This window comes from Styela clava, chromosome 15 (assembly GCF_964204865.1).
Source record: "Styela clava chromosome 15, kaStyClav1.hap1.2, whole genome shotgun sequence".
Taxonomy (NCBI): domain Eukaryota; kingdom Metazoa; phylum Chordata; class Ascidiacea; order Stolidobranchia; family Styelidae; genus Styela; species Styela clava.
The window spans coordinates 5519735-5544403 of NC_135264.1; the positions used below are offsets into that span (position 1 = coordinate 5519735).

The 24669-nt window shown below is 34.5% G+C and overlaps 3 protein-coding genes and 1 pseudogene across 3 annotated transcripts; 3 read left to right on the forward strand and 1 right to left on the reverse strand.

Moving 5' to 3' along the window:
• Positions 1–720: 720 nt before the first annotated feature.
• On the forward strand, positions 721–2316 carry LOC144411809 (ryncolin-1-like; annotated as a pseudogene).
• A 3961-nt stretch (positions 2317–6277) lies between these two features.
• LOC144411896 (uncharacterized) lies at positions 6278–7874 on the reverse strand. The gene is made up of 4 exons (XM_078109586.1): positions 7623–7874; positions 7371–7434; positions 6965–7130; positions 6278–6771 (listed from the first exon to the last, which is right to left on the reverse strand). The coding sequence occupies exons 1-4, from the start codon at positions 7758–7760 to the stop codon at positions 6669–6671; spliced, it is 471 nt and encodes a 156-aa protein (XP_077965712.1). The 5' UTR covers positions 7761–7874; the 3' UTR covers positions 6278–6668.
• A 4786-nt stretch (positions 7875–12660) lies between these two features.
• LOC144411810 (fibrinogen C domain-containing protein 1-like) lies at positions 12661–14288 on the forward strand (the record flags this gene model as incomplete). Its single annotated transcript, XM_078109410.1, has 4 exons — positions 12661–12822; positions 12946–13042; positions 13540–13636; positions 13713–14288. Coding segments are annotated over 4 exons (684 nt in total), but the record flags the coding sequence as incomplete, so codon positions are not given.
• Positions 14289–19107: 4819 nt separating this feature from the next.
• LOC144411811 (microfibril-associated glycoprotein 4-like) lies at positions 19108–23742 on the forward strand. Its single transcript, XM_078109411.1, has 6 exons — positions 19108–19410; positions 19673–19729; positions 20184–20335; positions 20456–20552; positions 20840–20936; positions 21755–23742. The coding sequence occupies exons 1-6, from the start codon at positions 19137–19139 to the stop codon at positions 22077–22079; spliced, it is 1002 nt and encodes a 333-aa protein (XP_077965537.1). The 5' UTR covers positions 19108–19136; the 3' UTR covers positions 22080–23742.
• Positions 23743–24669: the final 927 nt, after the last annotated feature.

A 24669-nucleotide genomic window follows, 5' to 3' on the forward strand; every position in this document is an offset into this window, starting at 1 on the left:
GTTGTATAGGTATAGCGAATATACAAGCAAAAAATTAACCGTAATATTCCAAGTGAATATGAATAGCAAATTTGCAAAGTATCTATTCATTAAAGTATTAATTATTATTATATGTCTTTGATAAAAATATGCTTCGAATTAGTTATCATATACTTTTTTGTTTACAGATAAATTAGAAGTAAGATGAAGTCATACATATCCATCGTTTTTGTACTTTTATTATGCAGTTGGTCAGTCGTTAGCCATTATAGTCAAGAAGATACTGGACACTGTACAGCGAAGTACGAATCCTGCAAACTACATCAAGAAAACGTTGAACGAGGAGAATGATGTACCAATCAGATAATACTTTCAATACCTTCAATAATACCTTCAATACTTATTCCTATGCATCTGGAATATTAAATTATTACTCTTATTACTCTGAGTGATATTTTAAAGCCAGCATCGTAATTATGTTTATCACGTCGCTTTTAATAACGATATATTGCATTGCTTGTATTACATTATAGATTTTACTACGGATGCCTTTCTATAAAATTCTTAAGGGCTTAATAGTTTTACATGAACTAGCTTGTATTAAAAATAAAATTAAATATATATACAGTGATTAAACGTGCATTCATTTCACATTTCCTGTATCCTTCATAGTCATTGCTCAAAGTTAATACTACAAAAAATATATGTTTCGTCAATAAATCGGTATAATTGTAAATTTAAAATTCAGAGCGTTATTATCCTGATAGCTGTCGAGGATTACACAAACTCAATTCTCTTTCTTGGAATAAAACCGGAGGAGTTTTTGAAATCTATCCTACCCCTGTTTCTGATAAGATTGAAGTTTACTGTGATCTCATGACAGATGGAGGAGGATGGATTGTGAGTTAAATCGATTCATTGTTATTTATAATTTAACAATTTTGTCGCGTACTTTTCTAATATTGAACACGAAATGGACGTATGGATAGTTTTGATATTATTATTTGTTATTGTTGTTGTATTCTTTTTTGTAGTTTCTTCTAGTTGCATTTTTCTTAAACTACTATTTTTAGTTATTTCGAAAATTACTGTGGAACTCTTTTGAAAAATTGATCGCTATCGCAAGTATATACCGTATATTTTAATATAAATCTCCGAGCGCATCAGTGATCGGAAATCTATCTGATCAATCTTTTCCATGAAAACTCATGCAAGCACACTCATCCAGACAAAGGTGTCAGATTAAAACTATCCCAAATCTTCGTACAATTAAAACTAAATCGATAAGGTATATAATTAAAAATAGAATGTTTTACAAAGGTATTTCAACGTCGAATGGATGGCTCTGAAGACTTTTATCGTGGATGGGATGATTATGTAAAGGGGTTTGGAAATACGATTGGAGATTTTTGGTTTGGTGAGTTTTTTATTCACTTGAATGACATCAACCTTATTTTGCTGCAACAAGTTCCTAAAAATGTTGACAATTGAAAAATGCTCGAGATATACTTCATCGCGTCCATTTTAAATATATATATATATTGCTTCCTACCATGCAACCTTCAATGGTTGACGAAAAACTCCTGATCATAGTATGAAACATGAAACTTATGCAAACCAGAAACTGGATGACGATATTCTATAGAATCTATACAATCTGGTAAAAAATGAAAATTAACTCGCGGCAACTGTTAGACGTAATGACATCAGTCGATTACGTGAAGAGCACCATATATAGCTATGTGGACAACAATTTTAAAAGCCCGTATTTGTGTTACTGATATACATTATGAAGCCAGTACATTAAATTTTTAGGTTTAGAAAATATCTATCAGATGTCGAAAGATAAGACATATGAACTCAGAGTAGACATGGAAGACTGGGAAGGAAACAAAGCCTATGCAAAATATGGGTATGATTTCGAACCTTCAATTTAATGTAAACTTTATAATCAAGTTTATAAATGTATGTTTTTATATATCCTATTTTTTCTAGAGCATTCTCGATCGGTGATTCTTCAACAAATTATCGCTTAACGGTGGGTCAATACAGTGGAAATGCTGGAAATTCTTTAGAAGACTCCTATCAAGGACAACCCCTATACATCAAGGACGACCCTTCACAACGAAAGACGCAGATCATGACATAGTATCTTACAACTGTGCCGACACTTACAAGGGAGCGTTCTGGTACGGAAATTATCATGCAGCAAATTTGAATGGGCTGTATATCAATGGAGGAAATGTGAAATATGGAATATCTGTTACCTGGAAAGCTTGGAAAGGTTATTATTATTCTCTGAAATTTGTTGATATGAAAATGAGGCAAAAGCAGTAGCCGAATTATGCGATGAGTTTACATACAATATTTCATTATTCAGCATTTGTAAAATACAAACGTTTTATCTCCGCGATTCAAGTAGTTTTAATGGTCACAATGGCCATATATATGATTTTAGGAAGTGACAATGCTCTTTTGGAAATCCGATAGTCTGTTTACAAAGGGTCTAGCCACCCAAGGAGTGTTGTTCATACTTTATCGCTGTCATATAGACAGCGAGATTGGACTTTATGGCAACTGAACAAGATATATACTGCCAATGGAGTGCAGTGCTTTATGTAAAAACTTGTCCAAATTAAAAATGGTAATAAATGTGTATAGACCTGTATAATGCTTGTTCTTACAATTCTGAAAACAATATATTTGAGCGTGATGATAATCTTGAAAATATGAGATATACTAATACAAACAAATATGAGATAAAAGTAAAGAAAATAGGTCGAAAAAGATGTAGCGTAAGAACATCGCCTGTATGAAGAGACAATGGACAACATCCGTTCGATTAATAGGCTAAGGTAAAAATAATTAAAGTGAGTAGACGTTAGAAACATAGGCAACCAAATCTTTCAAATTTATGTGCAATAACCCTGAATATTGCAACCATGGTGGAACCAACGATTGTGCAGCCGTGCAGTTTCACGAACACGCAATCTTGCCAAGCAAGTAAAACCCTCCGAGGAATTGGTTTGCTATAAAGCCACATAATTAGTTCGATGGTTTGCTCTCATAGGTAAACTTTAATATCCAGCAGAAATGTATTGATTAGATAAAATACAGGGCAACAAAAACACGACCAACCTTAATATCAGTGATACAAAAGGAGCCTGTATTGGGTTACATTGATAGGGGTGTTCGGAGTCAAACATGAATAACCGGATATCTACTTTGGTGGAAAAATTATCAGCTTATATTATGACTCTGACTCGACACACTACTGTACACGTCCCTAATGTAATATAAGTGAATAACAAAAAGCTAAATACAGTCCCGCGACAATTTCTTGCACAGATTTCACAAATTATACACAAGGTTTTGCAAGCTAACGCAAAAAACCTTGCTAACGCTAGCCATTTAGGTATTAAAATTTAAGAGCTGAAACGCCTCAAATTTTAACTACTAATTAAACTAGATTCCAATCTGACTCCAGAATATCAAAGAATATGGGTTAGCGTGTAACTGAAATAGCTGTTAATTTGATATAACAGTAAGTATCAAGCGAATGTCTCTATAAGATTTTATTTCCATCGATATTATATGACAATAAACTTATGACACATAGACAACTCATACTTCTAAATTATTATCATTGACAGATGAAATTAGTTAAACAATTGTTTTCGAGAATCGCTTTTTAAAAAGGATCACATATAATTCATATTACTCGTTAAAATCGTCTTTCTCTTTTTTCTCTTAAAACCATCCGTTTTCACGGGGCAGGATCTTGCTCCGGCTCAATTGTTGCAAAACAATCCACATGATGGAAATCCATATACAAGAAGATGAATTATGCATATTGCTAATAATCAAATGCGAAATATTCATTTTGGCTACATTTAATTTCGGAAGTCAATAATAGAATGTTATCGAATTTTCCAATATTATGACGTTGAAAACTATTTTTAGTGTTGATGTCAATTTATTCAAAATTATCGGTTAATTTGTTACAGAGCATTTAACAGTATCAAGAAATGGACATAATGTATTAGATATGTGATGACACGTAAGTGAACCTTACGATTCCCTTATCTGATTAACACATAGGTTTATGTTTGTGTCGTACGAGCTCGGGTTTCTACTAAATTATATGCTGGCAGAAGTTTATGTTAATTCAATAGAATTATATATTTTGCAAAATAATTAGAATAAATATACACAGGAAATAAACGCTCCACATTTGGGTGAAAAATTATTGTAAAATTTTGCATGTTTACTTTTTGCTGCACCTATTGCTGTTTATAATTCAGATATCACGAATATCAACTCGATTAAGAAAATGACTTACTATTCCTTTTTACATACGAGTCTTTATTTTTAGAAAATATGATAGCATACAATGCGACTAATTCTTTTCTTGATATTACTCTACCCAGGTTTCAAGCCTGATTACTAATTCATTCATAGTATACGGTCTTGAGTATTTATCCGAAATGTTCCATTTGAGTTTTGTATACTTTTGATTCGTATAATTTGTGAAACCAGTGCAAACAATTGTGACGAAACTGTATTTTGCTCCTTTCTATTTCCTTGTGTTACATTAGGGACAGATGAAGGAGGATGGAGAAGAAGAAACACCATAGTTTTCAAACATAGATATAATTTGATTAGATGAGACTAGGACAGGGAATGAATGGGTAATCAGTAAATCGTTCTTGGTCTCGGGTTACAAATAATTTTGACGGTTAACCGCTATTCCAGGTATCATTCCCTTTTCAAATGTACACTCATTTAATGATAATTAATTTGCACATATTTTTCCTTGTAATAAAACTAATGGGTGCTGCCAATAAATTATAACGAATACATATTTCGGAAATTATGACTGATGATGACAGTGAATAAATAGTTCCCAATCAAAATATATTGTTCATAAATCAACCATATTCGAATTACAATAATTTTAACAATGGCTATTGAATGCAAGTTTACAAATGCCGATTCTGCAAACGAAAATTAATATTTACGAAAAGTGCTGCCGACGCTTCACTGAATACAAAATTTAGACTTAAATTTATCATTCAAATTATGTCTGATTTCAGTATCAATAAGAATATAATACTTCTCATTATAATAAAGTAGTTTTATTCTTGCTAGTTACTAGACTAATCCATCAGGACAGTTACGAGTATTACTACGCCAAATTTACATGAAAATTCTGTAAAAAATAACTTAACAAACCCAATTTTCATATTATCACCCGTGAATTGAGGCAATGCTGTTTTCTCATGTGCTTTTAACACCAGCCGTTGTTAACTGACTCATTTAGTCCAGTTAACTGTCAAATTTTAAGTTTTTTTATTAAATTTCCAGTTATGTAGAAAAGCTAAACTTGCTTATGGATTTGAATTGAGATGATTTCCATAACTGAATAGAATTTTTATTGTAAGAAATTAAAACGTTCGGTTTGTAGATCACAGGTCTCTGCCACTTCCTATCTCAAGAACATTCAAATTGTCTGTAACAGTATGAACGAGAAAGCTGTATTATGGAAACGCGTCAACTCAACACATTGGCCCCGATGTGGTATCCGCTATGAGATATTAACTGCCTTCGACGTACTTTTCAGAAGACCATTATATTCATTGAATCTAGCATTACGTTCTATTCAGTAGGATGTTTTTTCAAACAAAATTAGGCATATCTTGAAGCAGTTCAATGACCGGAAAACAACGATTAGAATAACGTCATGGTGTATTTAACCGCCCCAGGGACAGACTGGAGCGAGCTAAATGCATTCGAAAATTAAGTTACCAACTCTCGTAAATAGCTGAGAGTGTGTAGAAAATTAAGATCAGACTTCTGTATTAAGTTCATATTCATAATAATATCTTAAATAGCATTAGGTGTAGCAGAAGGTACACAGGCGTAATTGAACGACAAAATTCCAGTTAAATATAAACCACTAGTTACTATCACTCTAAGAAATTTTTACCGGTAATCGCCTGGCATTACATATGACAGGGATGCAGCTGCGAAACTTTAATGCAATTTTAGCGTAAAAATTACAGGAATTTCCGGTAAAATCGCCGTTAATCACCCGTGAATTTCGCAGGATGTTACTAGTAATCCTTACAAGTTTTTTCCGGTAATTATTACCGGCAATCCGTAGTAATATTTACCGACGCTACCCTGTAAATTTACGTTTAAAATCCGGTGAACTTACATTCAAAAACCCGGCAAAAATCACCGTTATCCTCCTGGCATTACATTTTACCGGACATAATCAGTAAATATTACAGGCTATTATAAGAAACCGAATTTATTTACAAATAAAATGAAATTGGAAACTATGCGAATGAAACGGAAAGAAATTGTACAACAGTGATAAACCATGAAGAAAGAAATGGTGAAAACAGTAATAAACCCTGAAGAAAAAAATTGTATAAAAAAAACAGTGATAAACCATAAAATAGAAACACTGAGGAATAGGATGAGTGAAAAAAAAACTAAATTTCATAAAAACAGCTAAAACCTTAAAATGAGAAAATTCCAAATTTTTATATGTCAAATGGATAAGTCACATTATCATCTGAAATATAATTTAAACAGTGAAAAAGTGTAATCTGTCCAAAGCAGTGCAAGTTTCTTTGTATAAAGTTTGTGGAAGTTTTCATTGTTGATGGTATATTGAATTATTGGAATTTTTCCAGTAGGGCCTGAACTTTTGGGTGTAGTCTATTTTCATCAGTCTTCTTTTTTGAGCGGGGGGCATTGTCACCAATTCCTGCGAAGTATCTGAAATGGAATGTGTAAACAGGTTCAACGACAAATATACAAAAATAAAAATAACTTTTGACTAAGTTCTAATATTTTTAGCATTAAATACTTGCCGCCAACCAATCTAATGCCTTTGCAAGCCTGAATGCTCGCAGAGTATATCTAATTAAGTGATAATATGATTGTTAAACTAGCATTCAGAATAGCTCACCGTTGTACAAACTCGTACGTTTTCTTTGCCTTTTTCGGGTATTGCATATTGAAAACGTAATAAGATCCAAAGGCGCATGTCACTGCATCGAAGAAATCTGCACATTCAATATATACAGACTTTTCCAATATTACATGTAGCTTGCTAGCATTGATAAGAGAGGTGCCTGAAAATATATTCAAATTATATTCCATTACAATTTTTATCAACATATATGCGTAAAGACCGGATATAAAGAAATTGTCTTTTTCCACATTGTGGGCACAAATGGCGTTCTGGATATTAGCCGTGATCATTCACATTATGTCAAAAAGCATGGGATGTCTGTGTAGATACAGACCAATATCATGAAGTGTATAGGTTATAACGTTTTTCTGATAAATTTAAACAAAAAAAACTTTCTTACCACGAATGATAACTGTTGGTGTTGGCTGCACAACCTCACATATTCTCTCGTCTGTTACATCTTCCTATAGATGGATAAAATAAAGGATTGAGTAATGTATATGATAAAATATATCATTAAAATTCCCAAATATCACACCCCATATCGTTCACTGCCAGATGGACCTGACCAAATATTTAACTTACAAATTTAAAATAAACCTCACTAGGAAGAATAAGTAGTTTTTTTACACAATTCCAAAATTCTACCCACATCAAATATCTGGTAAATGGATGATAATTCCTCTTTGAAATAACATGCCAAGAGATCCAGAAATCTCAAAGTTTTTGGAGCTTTAGACTGATGCTTCTCACACTCGACCTTTATGGATGAAGCCAAGATCAACACCATCAGTTTCGAGAATTTTCAAATCATTCAGCAAAGGCTTGAAAATATCTTCAAAACTTGAAGATTCAAGATATTTTTCTTTCACCAGCAATACCAGCTGAATAGAGTTTATTTTGGATCGACAATATGGATAGATGTTTCCCAGATAAAAATAACAAGCCAGAATTTTATGCTTTCTTTTGGCAGATCCTAAGGGATTAACAATTTCGAAAGCATCTTGATATAGGATTATTTGAAGTCGAGGTAACGAGTTATTACATTGAAAAAATGTATTATTCATAATAGTTTCTCCATCCTTTACATCTACTTGATGTCCATCATTGCAAGGGAGATTCAAAAACTGTTGTCTGATAGAAGAAAATTTGAACAAAGCTCTTATAGACTGTAAAATTGGGACATATTCATAGGTTGCCGGCTCCAAATATTCACGGTTAGTAGAACGCCCTATATTGAAAGATATTGGTTCAACAAATGGAAATTGTCGTTTGTAAAATTGTTCAGGAGAATATTTCGTTCAGAGAGTGCCATCACTGATTGGATTTGACATTAGTGCATTAGAAACAGAACTCTGCAGCTCCTCAATTACGGATTCAGGAACACCCCCACTGGTTGAGATATTTTTGATGACATCCAACACAATTTCACTTTGTTTGATTATGAGCAATGATTTTTGGTGTATTATTTTGTCAATTGTGATACCGGGAACCAAATGTCTATATTGTAGAGATGCATAAAAAAGCGCACTTTGTTTATAAAATATTTCTGAAGGATTTTCTGATATTGCCACTGGTTCCACGTCGGAAAAGTTTGTTTCAGCTTCAGTATCTATGGATGAAGATGTTGCTCCACATATTGGATAATGTATGGATTTATGACAACGATAAATATGACTACAGAGTGATCTATAATTGCTGTAATCTTTCAAGCAGTTTATATAAGGGCAAATAATCACTGATCCAAATTTAGTATGAGTTTTCAAATGCTTCAAAATTTCTTTCAAATTATCTCCTTTGAAACTACAGGAAGCAATGCAGCAATTTAGATTAACTTCCATGGATTATCAAAATTTAAATACTTTTCATGTGATGTTACTGTGTTAACAAAAATAAAATTGTGATTTTATATTTAGTCTACTACAATATTGTAATACCATAGACAATAATCAATCAATCAATAGAGCAGCGGTCTCAATATCCAGATATCACTGGAAAATAACAATCGGCTGTTTTTGTCACTAGATTTTAAACAGAAACAGCAGCTTACATACCGGTACCATACTGTTAGCTATTTTTGCACTTCGATTTATAGAAAGTGTCAGAGAGTAGACAATATACACAAACATTTTCATGCTGAATGTACCAGAACATACCGCTACGACTGTACAACTGTAGTCTATCAGGATACGATATTCTATTACTACATTATCGGCATTCGCTGCAGATTATATGAACTCTGGAACAAATCAAACTTTAAAAGGGATGTACCGGTACACTTAATGTGACTTGCAGCCTTATACCAATACAGACTGATAAAGTCCAGAAGTCATTGTACCGGTAGTTATTCTTAAGTTTAAAAAATACTTCAATAACTACTGAACTTATGTACCGGCAATCACTGAATCAGTTAAGACTATCTGTTAGGTACCGGTACCGTACATCACCAAAATTTTATTAGTTACCGTACCGTTGACCTTAACGTGGCCGATATCGGTACAGTCAGACAGTTAGTCTAAATCTGTAAATGCAGAAATGGGTAAAAAGCAATGCTGCAAGTCCGCAGGTCCGAAAAATATAAACTAGGAAACCCTAGCTCTTGTCTGATCTCAAAAACATATAACGGTACCGTACCGTACCGGTATCCAAAACATGATGCAGTGATGGGGGGTCTTACTACTTACTGCAAGTGCAGTTTCAAGTATTCTGTGGCATCTGCAGCTGCCGCAAAACCATGGCGGTATTTCCATACCATGGCCGCTACGGCCAAACTCATGGCAACTGACTTTTTAGCTGCCACAAACCAATGTCGAGCTGCCGTCACCGCGGCAGCAAATTGAAAACCAATGGCAGGTAAAATTTTGCTGCCGTAACCGCGGCAGGTGGGCCGTAAAGACAGGGCTGTCTATTATGGTGACAAATATTGTGTAAGTTGGAACGTTTTTCCTATGGATACAGTTTTGATTGATTTGGGGTTAGGGTTAGGGTTTAAGTAGATATAATTCCACATGATCAATTAAAATCTGGTACATTAATTTGTGAATATACCGTTAATACTGATTACTGAATACTGAATAGCGCTATAAAACCATGGCAAGAGCTGCCGCGGTTCGTTCGTGGCAGGAGCTGCCATGAAGTGGTAAAAACTGCGCCTCACTTACTGAATACAGCGCAAAACACCGCAAAGAGCGCAAAAGAGCGCGAAACAGCGCAAAATAGCGCGAAACAGCGCAAAACGGAGGAAAACAGCGCGAAACAGAAGGAAACCAGCGCAAAACAGAGGGAAACAGCGCAAAACAGGAGACGCAGTCATTACCACCTCCTGCCACGAAAGAACCACGGCGCCTCTCGCCATGGTTTTATGGCGCTATTTCCGGTATATTTACAAGGTTATGTACCGGATTATTGGTCATCATGCGAAATTTTATCTATCTTTTTGGTGCTCCAGAAGTATGTGCACCAATATGTCGCACAACCTGATTCCGCTACACACACACACTTCTGGAGGTCCCTTTTTACCTAACCCTAACCCTAAAGCCAACCATATCCACATGGAAAATGTTCTAAATTATAGTACCCAAAATGTGTCACCAGCAAGCCATTACAGCATTACTGGCTACATACGTTGGTTTGTGTTTTTAATTTGCTGCCGTGGTAATCCAACTCAAAACAAGGGGGTCTTACTACTTACTGAATACAGCGCGAAACACCGCAAAGAGCGCAAAACAGCGCAAAAGAGCGCAAAATAGCGCGAAACAGCGCAAAACGGAGGAAAACAGCGCGAGCCCTCTGTTTTGCGCTGTTTCGCGCTCTTTTGCGCTGTTTCGCGCTCTTTGCGGTGTTTCGCGCTGTATTCAGTAAGTAGTAAGACCGGTGATGGGTACGGTACCGTACCAGGGTACGGTACGATAGATCAGTATCGTATTCTACGGTACAGAAGTATCGAATCCTATTTAGACAGTAATAGTTGGCACTAAAACAAACACAACACATACATTATGACATTTGCAAACCCAAATCTGCATATCGCCCAACTATCCTGCTTCCGGTACGGTAACAATAACAACTGACGATAACCAACAAACGGACAAAGAGCATCGCTCAAAGTCCAATTTTACAAGTCAAAAGACAAAGAATCGGATGGCGTGATAATTCACGTGATTGAATACCGCCTCTTATTGGCTGCTGTCTTTTAGCAGTGTGCGCACGCAGTGTTATATACTGCCCCGCCCCCAATGCCTGTAATATTTACCGTTTTTTTTTCGTAAAATCCGTTACCGACTCATTTTTGTAATTTTTTACCCACAAAATGAGGGGAAAATTTACCGAACATTTCTTAGAGATTTTAACTATAGTTAAAATGTATCTTCGAGTATCGTTGAGTATATTTTACAAAACGTTTTATTCAATTGAATAAAAATATACTTATATTATATATTACAGATAAATTAACAGTAAAATGAGCTCATACGACATATTCATCGTTCTTGTACTTTTATTGTACAGTAGTAGTTCAGTCTTAAGTCAAGAAGACACCGGACTCTGTACAACGATTTACGAATACTGCAAACTACATCAAACAAGCGGTGGCCAAAGTGAATCATGTGCCAATCAGAACACAAAACCTGGTCGGGTTGGAAAAACTGGTCCACGTGGTATGCCGGGACAAAAAGGAGAGCCAGGAGTCGTTGATTACAATCGTGTCAATACCAAAATATCAGTGGACATTTCAGGTACTATATTAATCATTAAATTCATACATTTGTCCTGGTGTTTTTGATATTCATGGATGCAGACGATTATCCATTAGTTCATATAATCAAAATTAAATATTTAATAATAATATTACCTGCAATTACATGCTAGAATAGCAAAGATGTAATTGAGAATTAAACAAGTAATAAGTAATACAGTATATGCAGTTTGGCACAGTCATGTATAATAAGTAAATACATCTAGCCCAATCAACTACCCATTTTTAAGCATCCGATTTTCGGCACCCATAATCAACACACAACTTATACACATGTAATATTGGTAAATTAGTAATAACGATTAGTTTCTTTTCAACATTGCAGAAAGGAAATGCGTCTGAATGAAAAATACAATAAGTTGGAAGAAGAATTATTCAGAGGTAAAAATAATATTTAAATCGTACGACATAAAGCGATCCCATAGTTGGCCCAGTTAGGTTTCGCCTAATAATAGCTTTTGCCCTTACGCCCCTGAATACTCTATGTTGGTATCTTCTCAATACATTCATCAAATTGGATTTAATTCCTGACATAGAGCCTTGTTTTAATCTAGCGAATATGTAGACGACACAAATTTATTTTCGATATATAATCGACAAGACAGCAACGTTTGGACAAATCTAAATCAACTAGAAAAAGTAATGTGAAAATATGCTGAACGCTGATTGTTTAGCCAATACAAGATTCAAGCTTGCACCGGCTCTCTGACACCGATAAAATAAATGTATGCTCTGGCAAATTTTGTTTTAAGCAATTTTGTATGGAAAAATAAAATACCGATAAATTTGAATATTAGACACGAATTGATTGTGTATTCGACCCCCCTTTTGTCCATAGTTACCATAGAGTAAAATTATGCCTGAAAAAGGTGTCATGGGAAAGTTGTTTAGGAAAAAACACCATGACATTAAAAATATGCGCGGAACAATTGAATAATTATATTTAGATCGTTATTATCCGGATAGTTGTCGAGGATTACACAAACTCAATTCTCTTTCTTGGAATGAAACCGGAGGAGTTTTTGAAATATATCCCACTCCGGTTTCTGAAAAGATTGAAGTTTACTGTGATCTCATGACAGATGAAGGAGGATGGATTGTGAGTTGAATCGATTCACTTAATCAAAATAGAATTTAGAAATAAAAAATTATCTAAAATCTCTATTTATAATGAAAACAAAACAAATCAAACTTGACTTAAAAGTTGGATGTTTTCACAAAGGTATTTCAACGTCGAATGGATGGCTCTGAAGATTTTTATAGGGGATGGGATGATTATGTAAATGGGTTTGGAAATACGATTGGAGAATTTTGGCTTGGTGAGTTTTGCCTATTCACATAAATACCATCGATGGCCTTCAATAAATATACGAATAGATGTGCGATGTGCATTTTTTTCGTTTAAGGACATGGATAATGTGCGTCCGGATACGTGAAAAATCAGCAGAAGATTTTTTTTTGTTTCTGATCATTTTGTTCTAATTTGCTTCGCTCGGTAATGTAGGCCTACTTAATTATTGAAAAACATTTCATTTTTCCCATTGATGAATAAGACAAATATGTTATATCCTAACTTATTCCTCTTAAACGCATCAACGCATTCATCAGGATTGTTCACGGAAAGGTTATTTCCGTGGGAATCTTACTAATCTGGGATCTTAAGAATTTATCTCGGGTTGTGTCGATGTAAAATTTATAGTTTTCGAGTTTTTAACTTGTTACGAAGAATGATCTATCATAGGGTTCTCAATTCGCATTTCCCGATTTTAACGTGTAATTTTAATTCATTTTGAGAAAAACTACAAAATTTTATTAGGTTTAGAAAATATCCACCAGATGTTGAAAGGCAAGACGTTTGAACTCAGAGTAGACATGGAAGACTGGGAAGGAAACAAAGCCTATGCAAAATATGGGTATAACTTCGAACATTCATGTTAATTTAAAATCACGTTTATAATTGATTGTTTTTGTATGCTCTAATATTTTCAGAACATTTTCAATCGGCGATTCTTCAACGAATTATCGCTTAACGGTCGGTCAATACAGTGGGAATGCTGGAAATTCTTTAGGAGACGCCCAACATCAACGACGACCCTTCACAACTAAAGACGCAGATCATGATACATATCGTGACAAAAACTGTGCTGTCACTTTCAAGGGAGCGTTCTGGTACGGAGCTTGTCATAAAACAAATCTGAATGGGCTGTATATCAAAGGTGGAAAGGCACAATACGCAATCTCTGTTGTCTGGTATGACTGGAAAGGTCATGAATATTCTTTGAAGTTTGTTGAAATGAAAATGAGACAGAAGCAATAGACGAATTTTATATGGTTTACATATAATATCCATTAGCCAGCATTTGTAAAATATATACTTTACAACAATATTAATAATAACTTATACAAATCGAGAGTTTTTTTTATGATGGATATATTAAATAGATTCATAAAGATTTCTTGATATACTCTAGCTTTTTTATATTAACAATAGCTAGTTTATCGCATATCGTTTTGTCGCTCTTCCAATGCAAATGATCTTGCAATGTTTGCAGAAGTTCAAGCTAAGTAATGGACTATGACGTGATCAATCAATATTAATATTGACAAATTGCAATAAATTTATATATATATATATATATGATCTGCAAACGTTGAAGGGAAGTTTTGGAAAATTATTTGCGCCTGGCCGATAATCTTTTTTTGTATATTGCATAATGGGCATGCCATTTCGTTTGTTCCACAAAAAGCCACGTTTCTCAAATTGCTTTGAAATATGACATAAAAAGGATATCAACTGGGCCATCGTATCAGAGTGTGACGCTTTCAATTCATCAAAAATAGGTGTGAGCAGTTTTGAGAGGAAAATTCATTATTTTTTTCATATATTGACTTAAATCTTACGTTAAAGGACTATTTGGCATCCCTGATAATTAAAGGTAACATTACGGAACGGGTACCCAAACCAATAATACGGTCACAGTATATTGAATACATTGATCTAAGCGTGCAATCTTACTACAAATCTATTACGGCAGGGGTCGGCAACCTTTTGTCGCTCGTGGGCCAAAATTAAGGTTGCAAGTCATTGGCGGGCCGCACATATTTTTAGAAAGTTGAAAAATCGAACGGATGATACTCTTTTATCATAAAAATTAAGCAGTGATACATCTCTCGAATAGAATATAGATTTATTTCCTCATTGCATCTCATAAAATTCCATTTGAATATTTTCGGCGCCATTGAACCCTTTGCACTTAGCATCAACTTTTCTGCGTTTTGTTGCCATTTGCTTAATTATAATTAAATTATATGCTCAATAAACGAGTAATTGTGAATTATATAATCGTTAGGTTATAATACAAAAAATATATTTGTCAAAACGAATGTTTTGTTACCATAATTTAGTGAAGCGTCGCGGGCCGAATCCGGCCCGCGGGCCGTAGGTTGCCGACCCCTGTATTACGGCATAATACTTGTTTCGTTTCTCTTATTATACCGTGATACTCAAGTAACATACTATCATTTTTTGACCACGTTGAGATGAATTGAATTGAAAAATAGGTTACCTAACAAAAATTATACCCGCTATTAATGCGTTACCTTTTAGTTTAATTGCGATAATTGACAAACGAAGCGTTGGCAAGTGGATATGAAATTGACGAAGGCTTGGGGAATGCGCCGAAACATTCAGTGATTTCTTCAATTTGTCTCCCGCACTTTACACAGCGCCGGGGGATTTCTCAATGCTTCCTATGCTTCCGAAATGCACTCAGGCTTGAATCCTACGAATACTCCGACACTTTTTCAGGCAAATTATACAAAATCTCATATAACTATAGCCACTGAAACAACGCCATCCAATCGTTCTCATGACTATATTTTACGTTTTAATTTTATTTATTATCAAACCAGATATATGTAATCATTTCCTAATTCCAGACGTAAGTCCACTTTCGCAGTTTTGCAAAAAGAAAAAATGAGCACTGGATAAATCATCAATAATAATTGTAAACAAGACGTCCAATGCTAACGAGTACAGCAAAATCTGAAGTTTCGAGGAAATGAGTAGGTAATTGGAAGTTAATTGCATCCTGTTGAAATTAGGTTTGGCTTTATTGGAAAGTTTAATTTGAGTTTTTAGAAGTCAGCTTGTTATATTTTAAATGAAATTCGCTAGGTAGGCAAATGTATCTAAATTTCATAAACCCCTTCATTGATAACCGAATATTAAAGCAATTGCTAAGTGCTTGTCAATCATCTTTTTTGATTGAGAATTGGAACCAAATCACGCCCAGCCGTGCAGTTTCACGAATGCACAATCTTGCCAAGTCTGTATAGAACCCTCAGAAAATTTGGTGTTTTACAAAACTACAAAATCTTCATTAAACAAAGATGCGATCTGCGGTCAACCCAGTTATTCGTATCTGGCCCTCCTGTATGGGAGGTTGTACAACCCTGAAATAGAGCATAGCTTCATGAGTATAAGCATTTTCCTTATAGAAAGAAGATATTTTTGAGCAAAGGGCATCTTAGCATGACGCAACAATTTTACGAATGTCGTCGTCTTGCCGATAGACTAGGATTCTTAGAATGGACTCAGCCTTTGTAGCGAAGTCTTTCGCAAGGCATTGCACGCTAAACGAATGGCTCACACTTCCACGTGTCCCATGCAGAGTTGGATCAATTGTAATTTGTAATCGATGTAATTAATTACAGTTTTTCGTGTAATTGTAATGTAATTGAGGCATTTTCATTCTGTGTAACTGTAATTTGCTAAAATTTTGGCTCAATTACACTTTCAATTAGACCAGGGGTCACCAAACTACGCCGTCCTTTCATCTGGCCCGCAATGACACGAAAAGGGCGAAATATTTTTCCAAGGATTGTTTTGCGAGAATCGCCTTCCTTTTTTATTTCGTAGCATTAGTCAATCAGCAAGATCCGAAAAAGTGACGTAACAATATGCCTTTTCGCATCCGTTAAGACACTCAGACAGTTTTTCAGTCGTGGTCGTAAACAATACCTCATTTTGTGATTTCGAATGCTATTCGATAGTTTGCATTTTGACGAAAACCCATTAATGCATTGGAAGAAAAAATCAGAAGAATTTCCCAGGCTTGCTTCTTTAGCCAAGAATTATTTGGGACTAACATCAACATCAGTCCCTTCAGAAAGAATAAATTTATTGGGGTCAGAAACTTTTCGCGGCCTAATTTTCATCCAGTGCAATCCAACAGTTTTTAAGCAAGTGAAACTGTAAATACGAATCAAAATATACTAGTCAGGTTAGTGGCCACAATGATCGTTTTGACCAAAACTTTTGGTATTTTGTGTTGTTGTTCTTGTTCTTTGACATAGTTATTGAAAAGTCGCTTTTCTCTTCGATTACTGGACCAAATGCTTTGTGAAATTTTCAGTGGTTGAAGATGGAATTTTTTTCTAGAAGGATATTACTTTTTTCATTTCTAAATTTCGTATAAAATCGGATATTTCGTCCAAGATTTTGCTGTATTATTTTATTCATGGGAACACTGGCTGTCTGATTTGATTCTTGCTACGCGAAACTCGGAATTTTTTTGAGGGTATCGGCAGCGTCAAGGGTAAAAACTGCTTCACTCTGTGTAACGTGTCCATATATTTGAGCATTGCTTTGTTGTAATTGTAAATGTATTTGTAAATGTAATTTGATATTTTTTGCACGGAGTAATTTTGATGTGATTGAAAAATTTAAGGGAGTAATTGTAATGGTATTTGTAATTCAACTGAATTATTGTAATTGATCCAACTCTGGTCCCATGTTGATGGTGCTGCATAAGTCAATATAGATGAAGCTACCTCATTTTCATCACAGCCTTTTCAAACAATTTTTTTAACAAATCTCTGAAGTCTGAACAAACAACCTATACCACTGAAGAATGGTTAATTAAAAAAGAATATCTTTTTCAGACGGGGAAACATTGATTTTAAAAAACAACGTAGTTTTCAAAAGTAGTCATATTCTATTTAGATAGGACTGGAAATAAGTAATCAGTAAATCGTTCTAAGATGATCACGGGCCATTCCAGGTAATATTCCCTATTCTAATTTACACTTACCCAATAATTATTAATTTGCACAAATTTTTTCTGGTGGTCTCTAATTCAAAATAATAAAATGCATGGACGTCACCAAGAAATCCTAACAAATACAAAATCAAAAATATGATTGTTGGTGATAATTGTACGATAATGATAAGTTCAGAATTAGTTGGCAGTTGAAATATATTGGTCATATACCTATAATTAAATGACACTAATTAGTATATTCGGGAGGTAGTGCCGAAGGTTTCAAATTACCATATTTCCCGTCCACTGAACTCGAAATTATGGCATTTAGGGTTATACTTGATTTTCGTATCCATATGATTATAGTACTTCCTGTTACGAAGTACTTTTCCAGTTACATCTTGCTAGTTACTAGACTGTTTCGATGTGTTACTTCGGCAAATTTACATGAAAATGCTGTAAATAATAACGTAACAAGCCCAGTTTTCATATTATCACCCGTGAATTCAGGCAATGCCGTTTTCTGCTGCGCCTTTAACACCAACAGTTGTAACTGACTCATTCAGTCCTGTTACGGTCAAATTGTTTTCTTTAAAATTCTAAGTTATGTAGAAAAGTTAGTTATTGTAAGAAATTGAAACGTTCGCTTTGTAGCCTTGTAGGTCACAAGTTTCTGCCACTTCCTATCTCAAAAACATTCGAATTGTATTTGGCAGTATGAACGAGGAAGCTGTATTATGGAAACACGTCCACTCAACTCATTGGCCACGATGTGCTATCCGCAATGAGATATTTACTGTCTCCAAACGGCATTCGACGTCACTTTCAGAAGACCATTATATATATTGAATCTAGCATTACGTTCTATTCAGTAGGATGTTTTTAAAAACAAAAACTGGCATACTGTGAAGCAGTTTAATGACCGAAATGCAAAGATTAGAATAACGTCATGGTGTGTTTACCGCCCGGGGGATAAGCTAAAGCGAACGAAAGGCATTCGAAACTTGAAGTACCAACTTTCATAAACAGCTGAGAACGTGTAGTAGAATTAGTAATCAGACATCCATCCTGGGTAAAACAGGATAACAATATCCAGCGCATTGTATGCTTTAATATTCATTATAAATACAGTTCAAGTTGTATTTGTCAATTAACAAGGAATAGTAATCCAGAATTCAAGTCACAATCATGATATATGAATTTTAGATAGCAATAAGTGTAGCAGGAAGTACACAGGCGTATTTTTAGGGAAATATTCAATCAAATATAGATTACTGATTTGAATACCTCTGTATATTGCTAACTATATTTCTACAAAACGTGTTGTTCAATTGGATGAATATATATTTCCATTATCAGATATATTAAAATGAGCTCATACGACATATACATCGTTCTCGTACTTTCATTGTACGGTATTAGTTCAGTCGTTAGTCAAGAAGACACAGGGCTCTGCACAACGATTTACGAATACTGCAAAATACACCAAACAAGCGGTGGCCAAAGTGAATCATGTGCCAATCAGAAAACAAAACCTGGTCGGGTTGGAAAAACTGGTCCACGTGGTATGCCGGGACAAAAAGGAGAACCTGGAATCGTTGATTACAATCGTGTCAATACCGAAATATCAGAGGACATTACAGGTACTATATATATGTAATATTAAATTCATACATTTGTCCCGGTCTTTTCTAATTTTCATGGATTCAGACGAGCAATTCGTAATATGTAATATATACAGTATAGTCAGTTTGGCACACAATCATATATAAGTAAATAAATCTCGCCCAATCAACTACCCATTTTCAAGCATCAAATTTTCGGCACCTGTGATTAATTTACAACTTATCCGCATGTAATATTGGTAAATTAGTTTTAGCAATTACTTTCTTTTCAACATTGCAGAAGCGGAAATGCGTCTAAATCAAAAATACAATAAGTTGGAAGAAGCATTGCACAGAGGTAAAAATGGGTATTTGAAGTCATGAAGCGATCCCATAATTGGCTCAACTTGGTTTCGCCGAATAAAAACTGTCGCGATTACGTCCTCGACTACTGGGATTCAATTCGTGACATGTTACCGTATGTCGGCGACACAAATATATTCTCGGTATAAAATCGACAGAGCTAAATCAACTAATAAAACTAATGTGAAATTTTGCTGAACGCTCAATGTCTGACCAATAAAAGATTTAAACTTGCCTCCGTTCTCTGACACCGATAAAATGTATGCTCTGGCAAATTTTGTATTAGGCAATTCTGTATGAAAAAATACCAATAAATTTGAATACTATACGCGAATGGATTGATTGTACATTATAATATCATTTTTCAATTAATGTAATACGTTGTTCCTGAAAAAACAACGACATTACATTAAAAATATATATATGCAAAATTTCATAATTTTATTCAGATCGTTATTATCCGGATAGTTGTCGAGGATTACACAAACTCAATTCACTTTTGTGGAATGAAACCGGAGGAGTTTTTGAAATCTATCCTACCCCTGTTTCTGAAAAGACTGAAGTTTACTGTGATCTCATGACAGATGAAGGTGGATGGATCGTAAGTTGAATCGATTCACTTAATCAAATTAGAATTTGTTGAAAAATTATCTAAAATCTCCATGTATAATAAAAACAAACCAATTCAAACTTGACTTGAAAGTGTAATGTTCTCACAAAGGTATTTCAACGTCGAATGGATGGCTCTGAAGACTTTTATCGTGGATGGAATGATTATGTGAATGGGTTTGGAAATACGATTGGAGAATTTTGGCTTGGTGAGTTTTTTTTATCCACTTAAATGGTATCAACCTTTTATGCTGCAACAAGTTACTTATAAATGCTGTCAATAAAAAAATAAACAAAAAAATGAAATAAAAAAATGGAAAAATGCTGGAGATATATTTCATCCCGTCCATTTTAAATATCCATATTCATGTTGCCCATATCCCAATATTAACCTCAACAGAGAGATTAACAGACAGTTATGTGAAATGCACTATATAGCTATGCGGACAACAAATTTGACAAAAAAAAAAAACGTATTCACGTTACTGATTTTTAGGTTTAGAAAATATCTATCATATATTGAAAGACAAGACGTATGAACTCAGAGTAGACATGGAAGACTGGGAAGGAAACAAAGCCTATGCAAAATATGGGTATGACATCGAACCTTCAATTTAATGTAAAATCTTTAATCAATTTTTAACCTAATGACCCCTGGTGTTCCTGGGTCATTTTGACACCCTTCTATAATTTTTTTAATATTTCACCAACCAAAAATGCCAAAGACACCATTAATGTGTCCCTGAAAAGCTTATTTTCGTCGCTTCCCACTAAAACGCGCCCACATTACGTAGCGTAAATTCGTCCGACCATATGCCAGTAAGAAGAGAGAAAATTCAAAAAATTTCGAGAAAAAGTTTCTCACTTTTAACGCTGTGGTCGACACGTGATTGATATGCGAGAGAAAGAGTTCTCTTTTAGAAGAGATATACGTCACCTTCAAGATAAAACAAGACTGGGATTTGTAAGTGAAGTGATATTCGTTTTATCGAAGAGCATTTGATCGCGTGCTGTCTGGTATCTTTGTTTGTTTATTATGAGCCGAAGAACGTTGCTCGCGCGTTCAAAATACTTCGTTTTCAACTAACAATAGATTATTTGGTTATTTTTAAGCTTTGAAATACTCATACAAATAAAATTGACCTTGTTGCAAAATAAAAATTATACATAAAAAAAATATGATGACATCACCGTAATTAAGAACACTCGGATCAAGCATGGGTAATTTAAACTCAAACATTTTGAGTTTTGAAATTGGTTTTGTTCACATGCAGACCACTATGAAATACTATTGACCCCCCAAAATACATTTAATTTAGCCATAAACCCAAATTATGACACAGATCAGCCATTTATGGCAGGGCCGAAACCCTAGGGTTTTGCATCTTTTTATATACTCTATTATTTCTAGAACATTCTCGATTGGCGATTCTTCAACAAATTACCGTGTAACGGTTGGTCAATACAGTGGAAATGCTGGCGATTCACTTGGACATTCTCAACATCTAGGGCGACCCTTCACAACTAAAGACGCGGATCATGATACATCATCTGACAACTGTGCTGTTACTTTTAAGGGGGCATTCTGGTACGGAGCTTGTCATGCAACAAATTTGAATGGACTGTATATCAAAGGAGGGAAAGCGAAATATGGAATATCTGTGGTCTGGTATAGTTGGAAAGGCCTGGAATATTCTCTGAAGTTTGTTGAAATGAAAATGAGACAAAAACTGTGAACTACAAACTTACTACATTCATGAAGTAAATTTACACATATATAGTAGACATGATTTAATTTAGTATATTCAACGAAAGCACGCAAAAAAGAAAAAAAAAATGAAAACTTAGAAATCAGAGAAGGGGCATAAGGAAATTTAAAAAGTGTTAACACTAGCAAATCTCATGAACCACACAAAGTTATATAAACAACAATTCTTTACTTTTGATGACATCATTACACAAAATTTCATATAGAAAACCGAATCCCATAGAGTCCACAGACACTTTAAAGATAAATAAAAAGAGAAAGCCTTGTGAAGACAACAACGGTCTTTTTTACCAATGAAAATTTCTCAGCAATTGTTCCAACAACAGCATGAATAATAACAAAACGACCCTAAGGTCCACATCGTACCCAAAATCGCATCGTAAACAACATAGTTCGATGATTGAGCATATATATGGTCTTTGATTGAGAGAGGTTAACAGTGACAAAGAGCGACTTTGAGCGACATAAGTGAAGCATTGATAATGACGTCATCAGTGTCATCTTACACCCGCTTTCTTGGAGAAATAGCAACAATATCTACACATGTAAATACAACAGTAATTCACATTATAGAAATGTTAATTGGGATTGTTCACTCCAAGTATACAACAATTTGTCATCAATCAGCATAGGATATGTCACTCAAATGGCTGTATAAGTATATTCGGACGCATATCACGTTTGTATGTACACCAAATAAATGAATGTATATTGAATTGACTATACGTAGACATTGGTTGTATATGCATATGATTTGACTTAGATATTCGCATCGAATAAACACATTCATTTGTATATAGAGTTGACTATACATACGTATGGCATCGGCTTATTATGTCCATGACTTAAATAGCTGTAGGCCTATGAGTATATTGAGTTGACTATATATAGATATATACATATAACTAACATTGTCTGTGTATGTACATTACATGAATGAACGTATACAGTATGTATATTCAATTGGCTGCATATGCATAGGAGATAAGCTATGTATGTACATTATCCAAATGGCTGTATTTGTGTATTAGGTTTTCTGTTTATGCATATAACATTGACTGCATATGCACACTTAGTTGGCTCTGTATGTATATGAGTTAGCGGTATATGCATATTTTGGCTGTATATGTATAGCACGTTTCCAACCTCACTCGCTTGAATGGACGTCAGCCCATTTGTCAGAATTGTGTAATTTTTATTAGCTGAACTCTATACATATATCTGTAACGCAACATTTTATTACACAAGCATGTGACGGATTTTCATTGCCAAAAAGTTTAGTTAGAGTTATTACCGAAGGCTAGTTCATCGCATCGCATCGTTTTTTCTCTCCTTCGAAACGATTGATCTTGCAATGTTTGCAGCAGTTGAAGCGTGGTAATGGAATATCACGTGATCTCGGGCATCGTGCGTCTTGAAGGAGAAATCTGATATTTAACGACTGCAATAAATTTGTATATAAATGTTCTATAAACGATGAAGCGAAGTTTTTGAAAATTATTTGCGTCTGGCCGATAATCTTTCTCTGTATATTGCATAATAGTCATGTCACATTTCTTTGGTGTCACAACAAGCTACGTATTTTAAATTACTCTGAAATATGATATAAAAAATAAAGGATATCAACTGGGCCATGTCGTATCAGAATGTGACGCTTGCAATTTTTAACCTAAATAGGCGTGAGCAGTTTTGAGAGAAAAATTACAGTACTTCCCTATATGTTGACAAGCATTAAGAAATCATATAGCACGGATAATTTTTTTTTTTAGATGCAAAGAAATTTCAAAAGAACGTAACACACGCATTTAATTCGATGGTATTAATCATGATAACAAGTAACCTATTTTAAAAGATTCAAATCCCGTTTACTAAGACAATTCAGGAAAATGTAAAATGCCATAAAGGTCCTAGATCCTCGGCTCTAGCTCCTTAAAAGCAACACGGCTTTCGCCACCAACCCAAATAATGCATGTCGCGGGAACATTTATATATATATATATGACTTACCATATTCCTTGTCGACGGTGTTGGTAATCGAGCAGTAGACTGCGTTTGAGTAGAGTTGTAGCTCATTATACGTTCACCGAAGAAAAATATCACTGGGCCACTGTATTTTACTAAATAGCCCATGGGTTTTAGATACTGAAAAAATGTTGTCTTTCTGTAATATGTTTTCTGGGAGGAACCGCAATTTCCCAAGTTTGCCCCAAAATGGAAGAATATCAAGCTATCGACTGGGACAGGGACAGGTAACCTTGGAAATAGATCACTAACTTAGTTTCATTATTCCTTACAGAACTAAATATGAAATTCATTATAATTAAGTTATAAAGACTGAAATCTTTTAAATAATTTTTTTTCAATAATACAAATTTCTGAATATATATGTTAATGTAGGTTCACATGCCACTTTAAAATCATGTCTCTCATTAATATTCACGTCCGGTGTATAACAATCTATGGAATCAGCGATCGGGTACGACATAAAAAAACAAAATATTATAGGCTAGCCTACTGTAGGCCTACACGTTTTTGCGCTTTGGGCAGATTCGTTTAAA

Coding starts and splice junctions, on each gene's coding strand:
- LOC144411896 (XM_078109586.1), bottom strand. CDS start 7,760: ATGGTGTTGATCTTGGCTTCATCCATAAAGGTCGAGTGTGAGAAGCAT. Junction 7,435..7,622: donor CCATTTACCAGATATTTGAT/GTGGGTAGAATT, acceptor ATCCATCTATAG/GAAGATGTAACAGACGAGAG. Junction 6,772..6,964: donor ACGTACGAGTTTGTACAACG/GTGAGCTATTCT, acceptor ATTCCATTTCAG/ATACTTCGCAGGAATTGGTG.
- LOC144411811 (XM_078109411.1), top strand. CDS start 19,137: ATGAGCTCATACGACATATACATCGTTCTCGTACTTTCATTGTACGGT. Junction 19,411..19,672: donor AATATCAGAGGACATTACAG/GTACTATATATA, acceptor TCAACATTGCAG/AAGCGGAAATGCGTCTAAAT. Junction 19,730..20,183: donor GGAAGAAGCATTGCACAGAG/GTAAAAATGGGT, acceptor AATTTTATTCAG/ATCGTTATTATCCGGATAGT.